This window comes from Seriola lalandi, unplaced genomic scaffold, assembly GCF_002814215.2.
Source record: "Seriola lalandi dorsalis isolate HSWRI2012SDOR001 ecotype SW California unplaced genomic scaffold, Sedor1 jcf7180002054590, whole genome shotgun sequence".
In the NCBI taxonomy this organism is placed as follows: Eukaryota; Metazoa; Chordata; class Actinopteri; order Carangiformes; family Carangidae; genus Seriola; species Seriola lalandi.
Window position 1 is genome coordinate 130,420 of NW_019525143.1, and position 23,395 is coordinate 153,814.

General features: G+C 44.3%; 1 protein-coding gene across 2 annotated transcripts in view; it reads right to left on the reverse strand.

Moving 5' to 3' along the window:
- xrcc4 (X-ray repair complementing 4) overlaps positions 1-15,210 on the reverse strand; it is a 24,159-nt gene extending 8,949 nt beyond the window's left edge. Inside the window, exons 1-7 of one of the 2 annotated variants that reach the window (XM_023419057.2) lie at positions 15,133-15,210; positions 11,022-11,165; positions 9,868-10,052; positions 6,005-6,171; positions 4,814-4,945; positions 3,796-3,941; positions 269-410 (exon numbers count right to left, since the gene is read on the reverse strand). In XM_023419057.2, coding sequence (XP_023274825.1) covers positions 269-410; positions 3,796-3,941; positions 4,814-4,945; positions 6,005-6,171; positions 9,868-10,052; positions 11,022-11,163 — 914 coding nt within the window. In that variant the 5' untranslated portion in view covers positions 11,164-11,165; positions 15,133-15,210. Of the gene's footprint in view, positions 1-268; positions 411-3,795; positions 3,942-4,813; positions 4,946-6,004; positions 6,172-9,867; positions 10,053-11,021; positions 11,166-15,080 lie in introns of both variants that reach the window. The other variant, XM_023419055.2, reaches the window with a different exon arrangement.
- Between the last annotated feature and the right edge of the window lie 8,185 nt (positions 15,211-23,395).

Sequence of the window (23,395 nt, forward strand, 5' to 3'; positions counted from 1 at the left end):
GGGGGGGAGCAAACGAGAGGCAGCTCCAGGTGACGCCATCGTCTCCACGTCTTCTACAGTAAAACAGGGAGGCGAGTTTTAACTTGAAACAATAAAGTGCATTAAAATAGACTGTGTGTTTGTTGGGACGTCCCGCCCTGGCTGCATGGATTTAAGAATTAGTGTATGAAGAGTTTACGAGGCCAGTAAACCGGAGACATGAACCGACATCGTGAGGCAGGAGACGTGACGGAGGAGGAAGGACGGCCACACAAACACCGACTCGTACCTGCGTCCCTTGGAGGTCTGCGGGGTTGACCTTTTCACCGCGGGCTCCGGGGCCTCGAGGTTACAAACGCGGCGTTTGCGGCAGGGGGCCACGTCCGTGATGTCCCTCAGGCTGTCGTCCAACGGGCTGGGAGTGGAGGAGTCTGCGGAGGACAGGAGACAGTCAACAAAGAGACAGGCCGTCTAAATGGATTTTAATTACACTTTTATCTTCACAGAGTTCGTCTTTATCACAACGTTTATATCCGTCTCTGTCTCTGCTGCACGGTCACAGACGGGAAAGAAAGACTAATAAATAATCTGCAAATTCAAATGGAAGGAATCTGATATCTCCATTAAAATTCACTTAACAAATCAAGACAATAATGTTAATCGTGTCCATTAATGAGCTGCTTTTAGCCGTGTTCATGTTCATGTTCCCTTCTGGATGAACTGTAATAACCTCGCTGATCCTCTGACTTTCCCTCCAACTCCCTCATCACTTCCTCTGTTTGACATCAGCAGGTTAGTGATGTCATCAATCGTTTGGTGACTGTCACCCACACATCCTTAGTGAAGTGGATTATTATTATATAATATATATATATATATATATACAATATATAAACTATCATATATCCCTTAACAAATAAAACCAGGAAGTGTAAATCTTACGGCTGAAAACAAGTTTTCGGGAGTTTTAATGGTTTTTCTTCAACGTTAGCTGAAGCACATGACGCCGCTCCGTTATGGAGGAGTTTTTATATCTATGTAGTTTAGTTTCAGAAAAACTGACTGAGGGGGCAACAGAGGATTTACTTTGACATGAACTAATCTGCATGTGAGTTTTGAAGGTCAGTGTATGGACTGGGTGAGCTGCAGAGGTAATTGCCCCTCTTGGGGTAAATAAAGTCGTCTGAGTCTGAATCTGAGCAAATAAATATGAAAAAAAAAAAAATCACTTTTTCCAAATTTTTCTTTACAAGAATAAAGAGTCTGCAGCCGTGCTCCGGCTCTGTGAGGCTGTACCTGAGCTAAATGCTAATGTTAGCATCTCAGGCTCCTCCAGTCTGTATGTCCTCAGGCAAGATACTGAACCCCACACTGCCCCTGATGGCTCTGTGTGTGTGTGTGTGTGTGTGTGTGTGTGTGTGTGTGTGTGTGGGGCTTGTATTGTAAAGCGTGAGTGGCAGACAAAACAAGAAAAATGAAGTTACCATAGTTTTTACTGGGAGGGGCTGAAGGTCGGTTTATTATTGACGACAGATTGTTGTGTCGACTCTTTCACCAGCAGAATCTGAACTCACCACACAAAACAAACCAACCACAACTTTACTCCTGCCTCCTCCCCTCCCTTCCCCTCCCTCCGCCTGTCTGTTGACAATAACTGGAAACCTGCAACCGTCTGAGTCGTTGTCCTAGCAACAGAAACAACATCAGACGAAACGTGGGACACCTACGTCGCCCGGCAAACCTCGACGTATCAACGTGTCTGTGGATGAGCGAGTGGAAAAGTGAGGGAGGGCAACAGGGGTCGTCTGAGGGCTGATGAAGCTGCTCGCAGACCCTCTACTCTGCATTACATAACTCCTCAGTGATGTCATGCTTCGTTTCTGGGCAGCGATGGTGCAAACACACTCGGCTGCCATGACGACGGCCCCCAAAAATATCATATTCACACTCGTACTTTACAAAAAGCATTTTGATTTTTTTTGACGACTACAGTGTTTTGACATGAAACTGTGAAACACGTCTGACATCTGCACACGGCCCGATGAGCGACGCCCCTGCAGGTGTTTCCCATCAGCCATCCTGTCAGGACACCTGCAGCTGGAACTCTGAGCCCCGTGTGATTTAATGTTTTCTTACCTGCTCAAATGACTGAATTAACGTCTTTCTGTCGATGATCCATTAGAGCTGCTGCCTGAACACTCACTCTGTAACTGTCACGTTGATTTATACAAATCGCTAATGAGGAGAAAAGGTCGCGACCTCCGAACGTTTCTCCTGTAACTGAGCTTCCTGGAAAAGTTTCCCTCTTAACGAAACTTGACAGTGACAGAAGTTGTGAGACTTTCTGAGGTTTGTGATGAGCAGTGGGATTTTTAACGGAAGAGGAGGACTGATTGGCGAAGGTCTGGAAAAATCAAAACACTTTGAGTCAGAAACACTGTCATTCATTCTCATGTTGTATTCACCACTGGTAGTCCAGGCTGATGAGAGCCAATCAGGAGAGACCGTGGGTGTGACCTCATCGTTTACAATGGTCTCAGTTTCTGTCCAGACTACAACACAACCACAGAGTTTTCAAAAGAAAACACAACCACAGAGCTTTCAAAATAAAACACAACCACAGAGCTTTCAAAATAAAACACAACCACAGAGTTTTCAAATTAAAACACAACCCCAGGGTTTTCAAAATAAACACAACCACAGAGTTTTCAAAATAAAACACAAACCCAGGGTTTTCAAAATAAAACACAACCACAGAGTTTTCAAAATAAAACACAACCCCAGGGTTTTCAAAATAAAACACAACCACAGAGTTTTCAAAATAAAACACAACCCCAGGGTTTTCAAAATAAAACGGGACCAGCAGCGCCGTGTGGACGGGAGGAGGAAACATAGCAAAAGAGAGGAGTTTTAAAACAAAAACGTAGCAGTGTGGACGGAGCCTCAGTCTAGTTTATGTTCCACAACAAGTCGTATTTGTGCAGTGAAGTCCAGTTTTAAGCGACTCCTGTAGCCTCAACATTAAAGTCATTTTACATGCTCTCTGCAGTTTGTAACAGATGATTTCCCAGCGGTCGTGTGGAAATCAAACCACTGCAGCTCAAACTGCAGACAGACCAACATCTCTTTAACCAGCTACTTGTCGTTCAGGTGATTAATCAGCTGTTGTGAACCTCTAACTTCACACCAAACGACCAGACAACAGTCTTCGCTGATGCTGCTCCAATATCTATATATCCTTTGTTCACCCCCAGCTGTTTAAAAACACTGTAGAATTAAAGTCGACCCGCTGAACCGTCGTTAACAAAACTTCAGCTGAGCTTTTCCTGCTGTGACAAGTCAAATATCTGACTGTGGAAAAGGTCATTGACCTCGACACGCAGCAGCAACAGTTGGAGGAATATGTCACAATTCACAGGGATCAGTGATGGAGATGAACACTGAATCTAATGTGATTAAAAAGCTGCAATTTCTGGAATAAAAGCTGAATTTTTTATGGAATAAAAGCTGAATTTCTCATTGAATAAAAGCTGAATTTCTCATGGAATAAAAATGATTTTGTTATTTTAACTTTTGCTTCTGCATCCTGCATTTGCGAGGAGATATTTTCAGCTGCTGCCGTTCGCCTGGCTGTTAGCAGCTTTTACAAAAAAATCTACATGAAATATTCCTGTTTGTTGGAACCACCTTCAGCACCAGGTTTAAACAGGAAGGAAAAGAATCATGTTGTGTGTCTGTGTGTGGGTTTGAGGGGTTACTGGAGGTCAGACGAGGTAAAGCTGGAGGTGTAGGAAGCTTCACTGACAGATATCTTACCCTGGGAGTGTTCAGCGGGAGCTGGAGTCGACTGCTCCTCCTCTGGCTCCTCATCAGTGCTCCCTCCATATTCATCCTCCACTTCCTCCTGACCTTCTGTTTGGCCTGATTTCACTGACTCCTTGTTTTTCTGTCCCTCAGAGCTCCTGCAGCCGAGGCCAGAGGATGAACATGATTCATTCTACAACATGAAACTGTTTAGAAATGATCATACACTGAGTTATCTGTCATATGACTTTCAGCACGGAGGAGATGAATCAGAGGGTTGCAGCGATAAAGGAAACAGACGTTAAAGAAAGTCAGTTGAGCAACAACTACTTTCAGATTTATGACTCTAAAGAAAATGTGTGTGGTCGGTGCTGAAGCATCTTCAGCAGCTTCAGAGTCTTTACTTGAGATGTTGGATGAAAGTCACAGATGCAGCTGAAGTGACAGTTAAAGCACTGAGGAGAATTCAGGTGTCACTGAACATGTAAGCAGTAAAAGCAGCCGGAGAGACAGAGCTGCTGTCACCGACCTGGATTTATAATCACTGTGTCAAATAATATGATTGTAAAGTCGTGATTTTATCAGCAGCAGCAGTTTAGGAGTGACTGTTGGTCGGCATGTAGAGTTTATGGTCTTTATGGTCTGTAGAGTTTTCCAGGCTGGGCCGATGTTTCTGAGAAGCTAAGTCTATGCTAAGCTAATATGATAACTCACATAAATACACCACTATAGAAAAAACACATGCAGTAGCAGGATCCATTTGCCTTTTTGAAGACATAAAAAAATAAAAATAAATCACCAAGACAATTTCCCCAAAAGCATTAAAGGAGCTATCTGTAAGTTTTGCTATTGCTACGTAGCAACGTTAGCATTAACAGCTGTTCACTGTAAATGCAAAGACTTCTACGTAGAGGTTATAACACGTCCTCTGAAAGTTGCTGAGACACATTTTCTAATATAAAAGATCAGTTTAAAGCAGAAACACTGTGAAACTACGTCCGACTGTAATGTCCTGTTACCATGACGATACCTGGTTTCCTGCAGGTGTGTCACAGTCTCCTGCAGACTGCGGATCTTGGCTTTCTTCTCATTCAGGACGAGGATGAACCGAGAGTAGAGCTCCGCCTCCAGCGCCTCTTTACCACCGGTGTACCGCTTCAGTCTTCAACACACACACACACACACACACACACACACACACACACACACACACACACACACACACACACACACAGTTAAAGGGTAAAAGAGTCATGCTACTTTTTAAGGGATTCTTGCCTCTGAAAACACCTTAAACTGAGCAGCTAATCCTTAGAAAACACTTAATTAAAAACATATTGTAACATTTTGTAATATAAATGTATTTATCTATTAATCTATCTCCAATCTGAGCCAAACTCCTGAATTTTCACCTTACAAAAAAATATTATTTAGTAAATTTGGTGTAAAGGTGTTTTACCCTTTAAAAACACATTGATCCATTAAAAAAAACCCACCTAAACATGTTATAGTCCATTTATTTATCCACTACTGAACCTATCAATACCTGAATACTCAATAAGAATCCGTTAAATTAACAATAATCTGCAAATATTTCAGACCCTTAAACCAAAATCCCAACTTTAAAACACCTTGAATGAATAATAAAAGGATTTCTAATCAATGTGTGCATTAAGGGGAAAGTAACGCAGCCTGATCAGTTAATAAATGACTTTTAAAGACACACTGAGACTGAACTGAAGCGGACTCTGTGGATCGCGGGGGCCTGAACTCACGTTAACACCGCTGTGACATCAGCTCATAGCTCAAAGTGACGAATGGTCCCCCCCCCCCACACAGTGTTACATGAGTCAGGTAATCACTCAGAGGAACCTGTGATGGATTTAAGGAACTAGATCTTGTAGTTTGAACCTTTCAGTTTCGCAGGTCTCCGTGTAAACTTCACTGACTCGGAGTTTATCGCCTCCTCTGTATTAAAGTAAACCTGATCGTTAGGTTCCGTTACTGGATTTATATCATTAAACAGAGGAAAACAGTCTGGTTTCCACCGCAGCTGGTCTGAAGAGAATCCGCAGCTGTTTCATGTCATAAATATGTTTTAATTATTTGTAAAGATTTCCGAGCTATTCCCCCAAACTTTCAGGAAATCCCCGGACGTTTCCTGGATTCATCCCTGCCTGGTTTTGCTTTTTGTTCTGAGCAGCGTGTTGTGTGTTTTTACTCGGCAGTGATGCGTTGCTGTTCTCGTCTCAGTCTCTGGTTCTCCTCCTCCAGGTTCTGGTTCTGGTGCTCCAGTGTGTTCCCCCTCTGCAGACTGTGGACCAGTAACTCCCTGACGGCCTCCGCCGGCTCGGGGACGGCCTGCAGCGACACGGAGCCCAACCTGAACTGGGAAAGAACGAAGAGAAGGAAAACTTCAAACACTGTAATCACTCCATGTCTTAATCAGACATTATTTACAGTGTGTGGAGCTTTTTGTTTGTCTGCCCAGACTTTCACCACATGGAAGAAGAGTGTCAGTGTTCAAGGAAAATAAACTCATTGATAAAGCCAATAATAAAAGATAATATCAATGGATTTTGTCCTGCATGTTGTGATTTTTTTTGTGTAACTTTTGTAAGTTTTCCAGGCTGTGGCGATGCTAAGCTACCTATGCTAAGCTAATACGATGACTAATATAAATACACCACTTTAGAAAAAAACACATGGAGGAGCATGACCTTCAGTAGCCTTTTTTTTAAGACATTAAAAAAAATTAAAAATCACCAAAACGATTTCCCCAAAAGCATTAAAGGAGCTATCTCTAAGTTTTGCTATTGCTACGTAGCCATGTTAGCATTAACAGCTGTTTACTGTAAATGGCTCTTAGTAAGACTGGAGGAAGCTACTTCTTCAGACTGGACGTGACAGTGACTCGCTATCGGACAGTGACGAGACAGTGACTCGCTATCGGACAGTGACGAGACAGTCCGACCGCTGGTTAGCATGCTAACTTTAGCACAAAAAAAAGAAGTGATAGAAACAGAAGCAAAACAAAGAGGTTGACTTTCCACCTCTGGAGACAGATGTTGGTGAGTAAAGGAATGAAGTTTGATGCTGAACTTATAATGTTTCTTCTAGACTGGTGAGTAAAAAGCTGCTAATGCTAACGTGGCTACGTACGTAGTAATAGCAAAACTTACAGATAGCTCATTTAAAGTAAATAGAAAAATACAATTAATATATAAGATCTGACATTCTGCAAGATTGAAATGATGGAAATGAGGCTCATAAAATCAAAATCAATGCTAAACAGATTTGTAAAAACGCCTCAGAGTCGAGAGGAAGTGCAGAGTCACGTGACAGTTCTCTGTGATTCATCCCCACGAGTGACTCTTCTCATGTCACACACTCATCTGATCCATAGTCAATGTGAAAAAACATTGATTAGCTCATACTGAGTTAATGTAATCTACGTGTTTCAGCCTGGACACATGAGGACAATGAGGATCTAAATAAATAAATATAATCAATAAAAGATGATTGTGTTTTCTACTGAGGGGAGACGATGTGACAGAGACTAACTGTTCATTCTCTCTCTCTCTCTCTCTCTCTCTCTCTCTCTCTCTCTCTCTCTCTCTCTCTCTCTCTCTCTCTCTCATATCTGCCAGCTCTGACTTCACCACCTCCTAGAAATGTTCAATAAATAAGCTCCACATGGAAACACGTCTTCAAGCCGCTCTGGCAGACTCACCTCCTCGTTTTCACCCCGTCACTATTAAACTCTCAGCGGTGACACTGTTACCTGAAGTAAGAACGCCAGTCGTCACCTGACGGCTCTCCTCATCATCAGAGACCTGAGGCGTAAAAGCTTCAGGTCGGAGCCCGATGTTGTTGGCCGAGGCCGAGACACCGGCCCGTTGGCTGAGGCGCTGTTGATGTGGGCAGAGGTTCCTCATGTTGTCATAGAGACGCTTCAAAAGCTGACTCACTGATTCACATTAATTAACTGCTGGATACTTTCATTTAGGGAGAAACCTCTCAGGGCGACTCCACCTATTCTAAATTTACTGCAGAGTTAATACAGAGCTGGAGGATGTTAAAGTCATTAACACATCCGCACGTCTGCAGTGACAGAAAGAGCTAAGATTAGCCAAGATTCAGAGAACAGAAGCAGCTTTTCTCTTCTTTCTTGTCTTAGACGTTTTTTAGACATTTTAGATGTTTTTTAGATGTTTTTTAGATGTTATTAGTTTTTTTTGCAATTAAAGAGAAAATAAAAATTGTCGCCATCTTTTTTTGTATAATTGATTACAGATGGAGGGAACTTGTTCCAGTGAGAATAAGTGAGAACATGATCTCTGTTCCATCAGGAGTGAGCGATGACTGAAAAGATGTTTTCTGTCTTTTCATCTTCACTAATTAACCGTTTAATTCACTGAGCAGCTCAGAGGCTAGCAGCCGCTACCGGCATCTTTTAAGGTGGAATGTTTTCTTGTGTGTTACTTGATGTGTGATTGACGTTTGGAAATCAATCAATACACTTGACTGTGTACGACTCTGACCATTAGTTTTTATCAGCTCTCTCCATGACAGACTCTTTAGTGACGATCGGATCTTCAAGCTCTTAAAACGCAGATAAATATCGACGCGATCATGTGACTGTAGATATTTTATTATTTTATTTTAATTGGTTTATAATCTACTGTGACCTTCTGATTCTGATCACACACCATCAGTGACACAGAAACACACTGATACCAAACGCCTCAATCATCGGACACACAGAGAATGTGCTGACAAACCTCAGCACCACAGACACACACACGCCCAGTATGCTAACCACCTGAGGTAACACCTGCACCTGTGTGGGGGTCTCTGGTGTTTTGCCGCGTTGGACAGGAGCTGCGATTAGAGGGAAGCACCAGGCGTTAGACTGCACCCTCTCATCATGACTCATAACTCTATGACGGATGAATTACTGGGTTTTCATGTTGAGCAAGAGAAACTCTGACGACACGTCACTCACACACACACACACACACACACACACACACACACACACACACACACACACACACATACTTTCTGACTCTCGTTTTTTTAAAAATCGATTCATTTCCCTTTCACTTCTCTGATTTCCACTGCACCACAGTTACCACGGCGACAAAGGATGTGTGTCCACACCACGAATGAGTGTGTTCATTCATTTACCAAACACCATCATCACGTTTGTTGTTGTTTCATACGGTCTCCTAGCAACATCCATCCTCCCAGATCGACAGCATGAATCCTTTTATTGAGTCAAATATAAAATTATTTTCATTATCAATTAAATGGATTATTTTCTCTTTGGTTTGTTAAAAGTGAAAAATCTCCGTCACAAACTTGGGGAGATTTTTTAAAATGTCTTGTTTTGTTTAAAAAATAAAAAAATATTCTGTTGACTGTCACATAAAACTATAAAAACAACTATTTACATGTAAGAAGCTGGATAAAGGGAATTTTTTTTCATTTTCTCTTCATTGACTAATTACCAACTCATGCTGATACGCCTCCAACAACTAGTGCAGTTGCAATAAATAAAGCATGTGACCTTTGACCTTTGACCATCAAAATCTAGTCAGTTATTCTTTGAGTCCAAGTGAATGAATTGATCTGTGACCTGCTGAAAATCACATGAGAGCAAACACAACGAGCTGCTGCACGAGTCTTTAACTGACGCATCCCTGCTCACACACAGACACACACACACACACACACACACACACACACACACACACACAGACACACACACACACACAGGTTTCTATAAAAACACGTCACATTCACTCACTTCATCACGTCGTTGGTTCATCGGGAAATGAAAACAAGCATCGATGAACTCCTCATAACAGAGGAGCGCCGTTATCTGCAGTGAACGCAGCTCTGACGTCATGTGACACATCACCGCCAGCTCCGAGCGTGGCTCTAACCTCAGAGACACTTAAATAAACGCACTCACACGAACAAGCTCCAGCTGTGATCCGTGCATCACACCGACACACACGCAAGACTGATGCCTTCAGTGTCACCGTGTCAGAGGTGTGTTAGTGCGGCGCTCACCGAGATGTCCTTCTGCACCTTCTCATAGGCCAGTGTGAGGGCGGGGCCTGGTGGAGACGGCGTCAGGGTGAAGCTGTAGGTGACGGAGCCCCCCGACCCGGTCAGCGCCTGCTGGAGGTCCTGGACGTACCGCTCCCTCTGCATCTCCAGCTCCTCCGCCTCCGTACGCACGGCTGCCTCGCTCACTGCACACAGGAAACTACAATTACCTCCTCGTGGTCGTATCCCTCCGCCACTCAGACGAGCTCCAGGTCACAGTCAGAGGAGATATGAACCTGTGGAATTCTGTCATCATTTCTGTGTGAAGCTAAAAGTGTTTTGTGAGGTCACACTGACCTTGACCTTTGACCTTTGACCACTAAGATCTCATCAGTTCATCATTGAGTCCAAGTGAACGTTTTTACCAAACTTGAAGAAGTTCCTTCAAGGTGTTACTGAGATATCACTGTCACCAGGCCAGAACCAGATTTCATGAGGTCACCGTGACCTTGACCTTTGACCTTTAGCTACCAAAATCTAATCAGTTCATTCTTGAGTCCAGGAGAATGTTTTTACCTAATTGGAAGAAACTCCCTCAGGGCATTACTGAGATATTGTGTTAACAAGGCCACAATCATGTTTTGTGAGGTCACACTGACTTTGACCTTTGACCTTTGACCACCAAAATCCAATCACCTGAGACTGTCTCCGACGCAGACGTATAACAACGTGAGTAACGTCAGTGTTTATATTTCATCTATTGCTGTCACATCGTCCTTTGGTTCTCGTGTTTGTTCGATTTAGAACCTCCATGTTGCTGCTGCTGCTTCTTCAGGACCGTGACAATAAAGTTATTCAAACCAGAAATGACCTTTGACCTGATCTAGAACACAGATGTTTGCAGAAGGAACACGTTGCTGAAGAACCTGCAGGATCTGATCTGAAGCCATGATGGACTGCGGTTCTCCAGGAAGGTTCCAGCACGCCGGTGGATCTCAGCGGCTTCAGGCTGGCGCAGGTGAAACTAATAAATCTGCCAGAGCGTACCTGTGCGAGCAGCTGACAAGGTCAACGACCTCACTGCAGGTGAAGTGAGGAAGGTGTGTGTGGTCAGACAAGTGAGCGTAAACCTGTCAGGTCGCAGGCGTGTAAAAACACGAGGTGACCGTCTTTACCTTCTCCTCTCCACGCATCCTGTCCGTCAGTCAGCAGCAACTGGAAGCCAGAACCTAAGCCCCGCCCCCTCCCGTCTACCCGCAGGAAGTAGGCGGAGTCAGGCTGAGAGGAGACGTGGATTTCACACACTGACGTGCGCATCCCTGCAGACGACAAACACCAGACACACAAAGTTAGAGGTTGATTTTTATTCACGATGCAAATCTGATTTTAAATTGAACATATTTGTGTTTTAACGGTTAATTAATTAACAGATTAATCTATAATTTAAATAATTATATGCAGCTGTAAACATGAATTGAAATATCATCTCTCATTGGTTGTTCTCACTGGACACATTCTCAGTATTCATTCAACAAATCAGTCTCGTCTCGTCTCGGCCTCGTTTAGTAGCTGTTCCTGAGCTTTCATCCACAGCACATGATCATCCTCAGGACTGCTGTTTCCAAGCTGAAGAATCGACTCTGAGTCCTCATCTGCATCTTCTCAACAACTGGGCAAACTTCAACAGCTGATGAAGATCATGTGAAACGATTGAAAGCCCCAGAACAACTACTAAATGGACTTTTGTCTCCACAAAATTTAATTAGACTTTTTTAAATCTGAACCACTGCCAGAAAAATGTTTTCACACAACGCTGTGTTTTTGGTTTTGATTTTCTATAACAGGAAAAGTAAGTAAGGAATAAAGGGCCTTTTCATTGTACTGGCAGTCTACTGGTAGCAGAAACCAAACACTGCAAATCTGTCGTAAACCTTAGTCAGGCCTTTAAACCAGATTTATTACTCCAAGGACTTAAACTGTCTCGCTGAGAATCGAAACTTCAACACGTTTTCCTGCAGGAGACTCGGTTCAGGTCCGATCTGCCAGATAAAGACGGAGGGACAGAAACCTTCACCGTCCTGCATCTGACAGCCCGCAATAAGTCATGGAAACAGGGAGAGGAGGTTTGGCCGCATCAACAAACTGCACCGGGAACGATCCCAAGATTCGTTCCCAGTCAGATCGACGTCTCGTTCTGTCGGAGTCTGAGCTCGCCGTGGTCAGGACGGAGGTGTGTGTCAGACCTGCTGCAGACCTGTCAGGACTCACACAGCTGTTCTTACATCACTTTCCTGGCATCTGTTGCCGCCTGCTGCTGTTCACGTGCCAGCCAACACTTCACCCCCCCCCCCATCACCCCCCCATCACCGCAGCTTCAGCCATCCAGCAGAATAACTGCACTTCCTCGACGTTGTGCTGGTTTTACAGCAGCTACTTCAACATACTGCGAGTGTCTGTGAGCAGCAGTGGATGCAGGAGGCCCAGCTTCTGTTTTATGGGGAGAATAAAAGACGTATTGAAGGTCTGCAGGGAGAACGGGTCTGTTACACATCAGAGACTTGGACACGAGGAACTGAACCAGAGGAAACACACACACTGACGTGAGCTGCTGACGGTGAAGCAAAAAGATATGAAACTATTAAAGAAAGACAGATAAGCAGACAGACAGTGGTTGTTTCTCATGTTCATGCAATTAACTCCCTGAACTGTCCCGTTAGCATGCGTGGCTAACTAGCTGCTCAGGTAACGACTATGCTAGCTACAGAGACGCACAGTCAGGAGGTTGCTGCCCCAAACCCCCCTAAAGTGGGGATGATGTTGCTGTAGCTGGGGTCTACTGATTGCATTGAGGGGACATCATTGAGGGGGGGTGGGGGGGGTATCTTTGCCCCCCCCCCCAAGAGTCCGGGACAACCAAAAACAATGCAGTGAATTAGCCTGATCTCCCGTCCTGTTTGTTCATGTTGAACGTGAAAGCTAATTCCAAACTAATCTTGTTTTTCCCTCGGAGCTTTCAACCACATCTCTTGGTCTTCATCATCAGACGAAGCTGTTCTTTATTTCATGATATCGTAACGTGAAGGTTCGATATCTGCCGGTTTGGATCCGCTCCACAACAAAAACACTTCCCGTCACATGATGCCAACCTAACCAATCAGAGGCGAGGAGGACGTGGACTGAGGTAAATAAGAGGAAAACTACAAAGATGGATTCAGGAGGTCACTCTTGTCACTGTTTTTAAAGATGCACATGTAAATATTCAAACTTGTAAATATGTAAATAAGTAACTGTATAAACACTGTACATAAACAGTATGAATGAACATCTAAAGCTTGATCTATTTAATGTTTATTAAATGAACCTGGGCAGAAAAATCTAATTAAGTCTCAACCACCAAACGTTTCCAGAAACAGACTCCAGATCAGACGTTCGCTCTCTCTTCCCCTCAGTGAAATATGCACAGAGCTCTTGTTATGTCATTGTTAAACACGGGTTTTCCTCAGTGCCGTTCGCTGGGTTAATGACCAAAGTGAGCAGGACTGTTGTAAATGATTAGTCCAGCTTCATGCAACCGTGTCATCACAGCTGTGTAAGCACTGTAATGCGCTAATACACAACCTCTCATTAGGTCTTAAGTACAGGCCGAGCAGAGAGCAGCAGAGAAACTCACACCTCAGTTAGCTGGATGCTAATGACTGACCACAGCGGCATGCTTCCTCACACAGCCGACACATGTTTCTGCAGCGCGACAACAGCAGCTTCATCTTTAACAACATCCTCTTCACACCTGCTTCACACACACACACACACACACACACACACACACACGCACGAGGAATTCAAAGTCACCGTTTCAGACTTTTAGAAACGTGGAGGAAGTTTATATCAAACACTTTTTAATGTAATAACTAGAGTCACTTCCTTGTGGTCGCATCCCTGTTGATCCAGAGTCAGAGAAAATTTTAAATATGAACCATTTGTGTGAAATTTTGTCATAATTGCTGCGTGAAGTCTTAAGTAGTGGCTAAAAAGTTTTTTGTGAGGTCACCGTGACTTTGACCTTTGACCACCAACATCTAATCAGTTTGTCCTTGAGTCCTGGTGAATGTTTTGTGCCAAATTTGAAGACGTTCCGTCAAGGCGTCACTGAGACATCGTGTCCACGAGAATGAGACGGACGTACGGGCAACCCGAAAACAAAATGTCGCCGGCGCCAAGGAATAATAAAATGATTTTTAACTGGAGCCTGAAATGAATCTGTCGTCTGTCCGTCCACAAATAGATGAAGTGACTAACAAGCTTTGAAAATGTGAATCAGATTTCATGATCTCAGATTTTCTGTCCTCGGCTCAGAGAAGAATCTCCTGCTGATTGTGGAAACTGTGTTTGGATGAATCCAAACGACTCAACTTCCAGATGTTTAATGAGGTTTGGTGCGACTTTCTTTCCACACAGGAGCGATCAGCTGAGCCTGAGATGACAGCAGCGGAGGGAAAATATCCCTCCTCTGGTCCAGTAACACACACACACACACACACACACACACGCACACACGCGCGCACACACACACACACACACACACACACACACCTCAGAGAATAACACATAACACCTTTTATATTGAACATATTACAGTATAATGAGCTGTAGACACAAGCTTTAGCACAGACTGAACCACTGCGTCACATGACACAGAAACTGCTGAAAAGAAACTCATAATATTTAAAAAATCAAATCATGATTCCAGTTGAATCGACATTTTTGCATTTTCACTGAAAAAAAAAAAGGATTATTGCGGTTTTGATTATATTTTGATTAATTGTGCAGCTCTGATATTTATGAAATAATATTATGAATAAATAGACAAAGTAGTAAAACACACTATAAATAATGCACCTTCTTCTTCAGTAGTTTAGGCCGTGTGACCCAGTGTAGCTCAAAGACGGCTCAGCCCTTTATATTGTACTTAATTAACTTTATTTATGGTCTAATTAACACAAAACATTTTGCATAATTGTTACTCTGGTCAAATATGACACCACTGTTTATATTCTTCTGTCCACACGGTGCCACTGAATGAAGACGCCGGTCCCTCAGGACCCGGACTGACCGACCTGTTTGTAAACACACAGACTGACGCTACAGCACGTGATCTGACACACACACAGTCCCCGATCCGGACCGATCCGGACCGATCCGGACCCCAGAACCAGCCCGTTAAGTTTCGGTCTTACCCGGAGGTTCAGTCGGTGCCACGGTTCGTCCCGCTGAAGAGAAGAAGCTCACCTGTTTATCTTTAACGGCTCACAGCTGTACCGGGAACGGCGCGTCTTACGTCATCACCAGGCGACGCAGCCACACGGCGGATCCCTTTATGTTGTGGTTGTGCTTTACACGCAGCCACCAAGATATATAAGTTTGTCTCCGAATGGAAAACTAAATAAATAAATAACCAAATAAATAAATTAAATGCAGTTCGGGAATAATAATTTTAATGTCATTTTTTATCTATTTAAACGAGATATTATATGAAAAATATGTGAAATATGTTAAAATGAAAAAGACGTATATGTATATGAGTATCTATGTACTTTAATACCTGACTGGTCTCTTGTTTATCCCGTTATTTGTCATTTCATTTTATATTTTATAACATTTATTGAAGTGACTAACTTATTTATTTATATATTTTACATGCAGCCAATATCAATATCAATATCAATACATTTCATTGGTAAACGCAGCGCTGTCACGTCGGGGAGAGATGATGTCATGATGTAATAGAATTTATTTTATTTATCACCGAATTCTTTGCCAAAATGGATTTAATTATTTCCTGTTAATGACTTAAACAGGTTTAGACAGTTTCAGTGTTCATGAACTACAGGCGTGTTCACGGCAGCAGCAGAAAACATACATGAATAACTTTTACAACCAAGTTTGAGAGAGGCAAAACATTTTAAGAGAATTCTGATCAGGTGAGCTGTCCTTTATATTCCAGATGTTACTTCCTGTTGTAGACGAAGCTGGACACACAGAGGACAACAGAGGAACCAGACAGAGGAGCTGCAGCATCTGATGACAGGAAGCAAGTTAAAGTTAATAGTAATAATCTTTCCTCCGTGTTGTTTTGGTTTCCCTGAGCGCCACATGTGCAGAGGGAAATGAAGGGATTACTGAGAGAGCATGATCCGACTTCTGCAAACAGACTCTCAGTCCAACAATCATTGCCTTAAGAGGCTTTAACACAGGGGCCACATCAGCTGATTTCTACAATGTGTGTGTGTGTGTGTGTGTGTGTGTGTGTGTGTGATTAAAGTCCAGAGAATAACCTGAGCAGCTCTCACAGGTGTTCAACCAATAATGATCCATTAATGGACTGGTGGTTGGGGCATTAAAGATCCCGCAGAGTTTCCGGGACGCCTGCGACTGTCCGACCTGCGTCCTCCGCTCCTCTGCTGGGACTCTGAGAGACTTGGCTGCGTTTCCTGCCCTGAAGACGTGGAGACCAGTGGAACGACTGGTTTCTTCAGCTCACCAGCTCAAACAACAGAAAGACTGAGTCATGAACTCGTTCTTTCTTGTTGTGTTTGCTCGTGTTGTATTTGACCCCGGCTCTAATTCTTTCCTGTTTATCTGTTTTATTTCTCATCAAGTCCTTTTTAATATCTTTCTGTCTCACAGGATGTCCATCAGAGACTCTGTCCCACTTTGCTGATACAAGGCTCAGAAAACTAAACCATTCTTCATGCAGTAATCTACTCCTTCATAATCAAAAATGTATTGATTAATAAGTTAATTAATGAATTATACGAGTAGAATTTGAAACTGTCAACAAAAGATGAGCCACTTTTCACATGTGTCAAACAAAACCTTCGAACATCTAAATTATTGTCTTGAAAGTTTAATCATTTTTGTGTCTGTCGTTGGACTCACCTGCAGAGAAGCGCTGAGGCGTCCCACACCGAGGCTGGGACCGTAGGGACGAGGCGAACCTGCAGGACGGAGGAACCGTCCGCCCGAACACCGGCACCAGGACGGATGGCGGTCGGTCAGGAGCCGGTGGAGACCAAACACGGAGCTCAAAGAGAGAGAACAGTGGACTGAGATTCATCAGGTGACACCAACACACGACGCATGATGTCGATCTGTAGCTGCTGGCAGGAGGCAGCATGTTTACTACAACAACTTTCTGAAGGTGATCACATGTCAGCTTCATGTTTCAGCTTGTTGCCCCGAACTGAAGGAAAAATCAGTTGCTGCAAACATTTTTCTTCACATCTAAACTGCGTGTTTTGCTCTTCTTACACAGTATTGATCTTCTTTGATTGATTGTTTCTCAGTGAATCAGTGGATCTGCAGTATCTGTGTTTCATTACAAGCTGCTGAGATTCAGTTGTGGACGGCAGCTCCTCCGTCCCGCCCTCAGGCCTCCAGCAGTTAAAAGCAGTTTCCAGACGTCTGTGTAAACACACATCTTGTTTTTTTTTCTTATTGTTTTCATCAGTGTGTGTTGTTGGTGTTGTTACTGTCCAACATCTTCCCTCCACTGCGTCTGTGTGAGACCTGATCAAACTTCACGGACTGCAGGAGCTTTAATTTTACTCCTTGTGTCCGTCCAACTGTAATATGCAACATTTCTGTTTAACAATGCTCCTTTCAGCGCGGGGACGTTTCTGGATCTGAGCTCAAACTCTCTCTGGCAGCTTCTTTATTCCTAGAAATATAATATTTTGACATTGGCTGAGTGGAGCTGAGCTGCTGAATGAGTTTCCCCCTCACAGTGATAACCGATGTCTTTCTGACCGAACGCACAGTCAGCTCCACAGAATAAAGAGGTTATTCACGGGGCTCAGGGTCGGCCGATCCTGATCACATCTCTGAGGGACTGGAGATAGAAGAGGTCAACAGGCCGGGCTCTGGGTCACGTGTTTAGATCGGCACCGGCGGCCTCTGCTCGTCGTGGGTGTCGATGAGAACTGGCAGAGAAAATCTGGATCTGGACAGTGACGTGGGCGTGTGGTTTAAAGGACGACTTCAGTGCCCAAACTCTCACAAATGTTCTGCCTGATCTCGTCCCAACAAAATAAAAAAGAAACCAAACTGTGGGCAGCTGTAAAACCACATGTTGGACTCATCACCCAGGGTGCAATTGCAACATGAGCAAGAACCGATCCATAATTTTACTTGGTTCCAATCGAGCTTTAAACTGCATCAGCTTCCTTCCAGTTTCTTTCATCTCCAGCTTCTCCCTCAATAACAACATCCCACTGCTCTCACCAGAGGAGCTGAGCTGATGTCGACGCCGTAAACAGACCCACAGTTCAGACGCAGATTATCTCAACTCATATGCTCCGCAGGTAAAAGCAGAAGTGAACACACCTGAGAGAGCTCGGGAAAATTGTGCTGCACAAAGTGGAAGCAGGTGATACGTCTGTAAACTATGATGTTTTCAACTTTGGGTTTTTCATTTTACCTATATATTATTTTTCCGAGCGTCGGCCACTCGGGGACATTCAGATATCTGCGAATCTCCACGTCCATCAGCCACCGACATGATCCATGTGTCTGTGTCAGCTGATGAACCTCGGCCCAGTGTTCCCGCTCTTTCTTTTAGCTCGGTGTTTAGCTGCTAAACGCTCCACTACCTTCAACGGCTGGTCAGACAGTGTTCCTCTGAAACCCTCCTGAGAGCCGAGGTAAACCTGCTCTGATTGGTTCCTCACTTCACGTGACCTCTTCTACATTATTCACACACACATTAAATGTATGTGATTATTTCTTTGTGCAGCTCTGAAACCGTCTGATGGTCAGACTGTTCCTGCTTCCTGAGCTGATGGGTTAGCGTTAAATAAATTCCTTCACACAGTTTAGTAAAGTGTGATTTTGAGTTTCGGCTCTGTAAAAGCTCGACTCACCATGACGGATCAAACCCTGAACTCTATCCAGGATTTAATGGTGGTACTTTGATCTGGGACGTGTGGATGTACTTTGGGTTTTGACTAATGAACTGTTTGATTAGTGTTGCTCTCTGGCTGAGTAAAGGCAGACGTGTTGCCTGAATCAGTCGTTCGTGTGGAGAAGTTGTGAAATCGAGTCTCAGAAATGAACTTTTCCTGTTTCTTTCTCCGTCTTTCTTCTGTTTTTATGGAATTGCTCAATATTCATAATGAAACAAACGGAAAGTTGCTCCAGTGTTTCATGATGAGAAAGTGAGTGTGACTCAGTCTTCAGAGCTCGTTGGGACGGATCAGATAAACAGAAACACGTTTCCCAGCGGCCCCCGGCGTCACCAGAGGGCCCGAGCACACAGCTCAGTCCCATTAGCTGCAATAGACTCCTGACGATCCACACGGGGGCCTTCAGCTTCTCGTCCCCCCCGTCATTAACGCTAAATCTTCACTTTCATCTCTCCCTCCTCTGCAGCTCAGGGATCTTTCCTTCCGCCCGTCCTCAGCGTCGCCTGCGCCTTAATAGCCCCACGAGCAGACACGTGTGCACGAGCGTGTGCACGAGCGAGTCGGGCTCTTCAGGCGGGATCCTGCAGTAATGACTTCCAGCTCAGTCTTCAGGTAACAAGCACTTCCTGCCTGAGGACATGTCCTGCCCGACTTACGGCAGCTCCCTGTGGTCTCTCAGTCCGGCTGTCACACGTGGAGTTTGTAACGTCGCTGGTCTCGTGTTGGTTAAAGGGCTGGAGACCCCACAGCTGCACCGAACATCTCCACCGTGGCCCCGAGCCGGGTTGTGATCTCGCTGAGGTGGTTCAGAGTCCGTGTCTCCACCCTGCAGTGAGCAGAGACAGATGAGACTCCCATCGCAGCGCCATGCGGCGGGGTTAGTGAGTTAAGGTCAACACAATTAACCTGGGATGCTGCTGTGAAGTTTTGCCACATTAGCAAAAAAAGGATAGCGTTCCCTCTCAGTTGTTACCCCCCTCTCACAGGGAGGGCAGTTAAAACGCAGTCCATAAATGCAGCTTCATTAGGACTGGCCTAGTTTTGGAGGCAGGGGCCTGAATCGGGGCCTTCAAGGGTCTCAGAACATGGTGGGGATTATGGGTACTTACTGTTAAAGGGACGTCGATGAGCTGCCAGGACCTGCAGTGTGGAGCTTAGCATGAGATGAATCTGCGTCCAGCTAAAGCAACAACAGCATTAAGTCGTCTCATGGATTCACTTCCTGTGTCTGTCCCGTCTCAGAACCGACGCAGAAAATCAGCTTTATTGTGGAAACCAGGATATTTTTAGTTTCCAGCGATTGAGCCACAAAACTGAGAGTTGAGCTTTTATTGTGAAGGATAAAAAGCACCATTCAGAAATGATTTCGATCTTTCTCAGATGTTTGTCTGGACCACGACAGCAGAGACCAGGTTCACATCCAGAGTCCCGTCTGTGGTTTAGACCCTAAAGCTCTCAGTGAATCCAGACCAGGATCTGTCTTTGACCTGAACCAGGAGCCGCAAGTACGGAAGCTGAGAAGGGCCATCGTTATCTCCAGATAACAGGATTAATATAATATTATATATATTAATATCTGAGGTAACGAGATAAAGAAACATCTACGTGTTCGGCCACGTGAGTCTAAACAGAACCACAGAACAGCTTAGTGATTCTGGAGTCGCTACAGGTGGAGAATGTTCTGCAGGATCAGATATTTTGGCGGGAAATGCGTTGTTGCTTGATTGAAAAGTCAGAGGATGAAGACATCAGAATTCATCCTGCAGGGAACATGAACGTCTGTAGAAAAGTTCATGACAATCCATCAAATAGTTGTTGAGGTTTTTCAGTTTGGACCAAAGCGAGTGACTGACTGCAGCTCCACGGCCGAGCTGAAGAGCTGGTTCATGTAGGAGAAATAAACTCCATGGTGGTGGGAGATGATTGAATGCATCACCTCTGGAGATATGTATATGTATATGTATATGTATATATATACAGTATGTGTAGGTATGTGCAGTAACAGCTCAGGGGGCAGAGCAGGACGGAGGCTGGATGTTGGGCCATGACAGGATGACAATAGTTGGAGGAGGAGAGACCCCTCTGAGCTTCATTTAAATTGGAACCAGGAGACATGTGAAAGAGGCCTCTGTGCTTTTGTTATGAGGCGCGGACACACACACACACACACACACACACACACACACACACACACACACACACACACAGCTCTCGTATGGATGAAACTTGTGTGTGAGTTGTGTAATCAGGCTGAGCTGGCAGCGAGCAGCGGCTCTTCTGGCTGCAGCTTCACTTTGCCTCCATGAGAACGCATCAGGCTCTGTGGAAACCAGACACGGGGGGAGGGGGGGTAACCTCCAGGAGGGGGCCCCTCCCTCCCTCCCCCACGTTTATTTACTTTATGCTTCACTTTTACCCAACCGGGAGCCTTCTGAGAAAAACCAACTGGTGAACAGAACCAGAACAAACTAGTCAAACCACAGAGTCGTTAACTGATCGGCAGCAAAGTAAAACGACAACACACCAAATAAAACTAATCAACATGTGATTATCAACTTATCAACAAGTAAACGCCTGATTCAAGGTAATGAGGCACATTTGGTTTCCAAGACAACGAATGAAGAAACAGATGAAGCCAGTGACGTGTTCTGAGCTTCAGGGCCACCGTACATTCCCACACTTTGTTTTTTTATTTGCAGATTGAAAATGTGCAAAAACAAAAAAGGTTTCCAGGTGTGAACGGACACAACAATACAACAGCAGGGGGCGCCATCATGACACCAGAAGACCAAATAAAACATTCATTTCTCCTTTTTGGTTTCATTTAATTTCAGTCGGTGTTTAAGGAAAGTTCAGATCAGCTGCTCCGTCAGTTCGTGGATTTTCACACAGACGTTCACGGTCAGAGGATGAAGGCGACCGACTTCTCCTCTGGCGCCACCATGAGGTTCACATTTCTGCTTTTGAGTGAAACGTCTCTATTGGATGGGTTTGTTTCAGAGATTCGTGCTCCCCTCAGGATGAACCATCACTCCAGTTCTGTGAAGTCCACGTCCCGGGTCAGACCGGGTCTGGCAGTCTCAGGGTTTTCTCATGGACTGAGGTACAAGTTCTGAACGCTGGTCAAAGAACTGAGGATTTCCCAGAAACCTTTTACATCATCAATGATGTAAGACCTTGTTTCTTGCTCTCCAGGGACACACACACACACACACACACACACACACACACACACGGATCTCTGCTCCTGGTCCAGGAAAACAGAAGAACTTTATCTGGAGTGAGCAGCTGAACCGAGTCCAGAAAACAGTCCGGTCTGGTCGTCTGTTGTTTACGAGGTTTCCTCTGAGACTGTGTGTGTGTCACAGCCTCACGCTCATTAGCTGCTGACGCATTCAGTTTCAGCCTCAGTGTTTCTGATCAAGTCCGGGTGTCGACAACCTCATCGATCAGTCGCACAGCGCTCCGTCCCCCGCTGTGAAAAGTACCATCAGACCGTGTCATCACTTTATTCCCTGGTGTCTGTGAGGAGGAGATCAGCTGTGACACGTCCTTTAAGGAGCAGGCGATGCTGTTTCCACTGTGATCAGGTTCCTAATGCAGGACACATTATGGAAACCATCACTTTGCACAGTTAAAGGATGTCTGTGCTGGAGTGTGTCTGCTCCTCAGCATCAGGGACAGAGGAGCGGCAGGACGAGCTTCACTGCTGCAGCTCAGTTCTGCCCCCGAGTGGCCGAGGCCTCACATTACACCTCCACACACAACACCTCAGATAGAGGGAATACACACCAGCCACAAAGCTTCATTCAGAGCCGGCAGGTTTAATACATTATTATTAAAAAATACTTTAAATGAGCAACTGAATTAGTTTTTACTTTTTATATGAATTAATATTAAGTTCTACATCATGAAACTAAGTGCTAAATTAGTTGATTTTGTGTTATCTTTTCTAATGGGAAGCTGTCTCGTTTATGTTGCAGTCTGATAAAATACTGAGTAATTTACAATTTTCTGCTGTAAGATGGAAATTTTTTAAAAACTCAATCATCAAACCAAGATCATGCGATGTGATCAAAAGCTGCAGCACAGCTACTAAATGGACCTCATGCTGAAATAGTTTTTTTAAAAGACAAATAACTTTTCAAAAGTTAAAATATACAAATTATTCATCTTTTTTCATCTGCTCCAGACAGAGTGGAAGATGCATTTGAAAGCTCTGGAAAAGGCTGGTGAGTGGACTTTGAGTTAAGCTGTGTCTGATGTTTCTACGTGACGATCACGTTGATAATGAAATAAAATGAGGCTGTAAAAACACAGAAGCACAAGTTTATTATAAAGAAGCTTTAGGATCATAAACAAAGACAAACAGAAAGTGTCTGAACCACGTCACTGGATGGTTCTTAGTCCGTGTGCTGGAGTCCAGGAGCTGAAGCTGGTCAGAGCTGTGTGTGTGTGTGTGTGTGTGTGTGTGTGTGTGTGTGTGTGTGTGTGTGTGTGTGTGTGGAGCTGTCGACCTTCTCAGCTAATCAGAACATCACCACCTTCGTCTGTTTGGGTTTGGCTTTCTTCACTGGAACATGGACTTC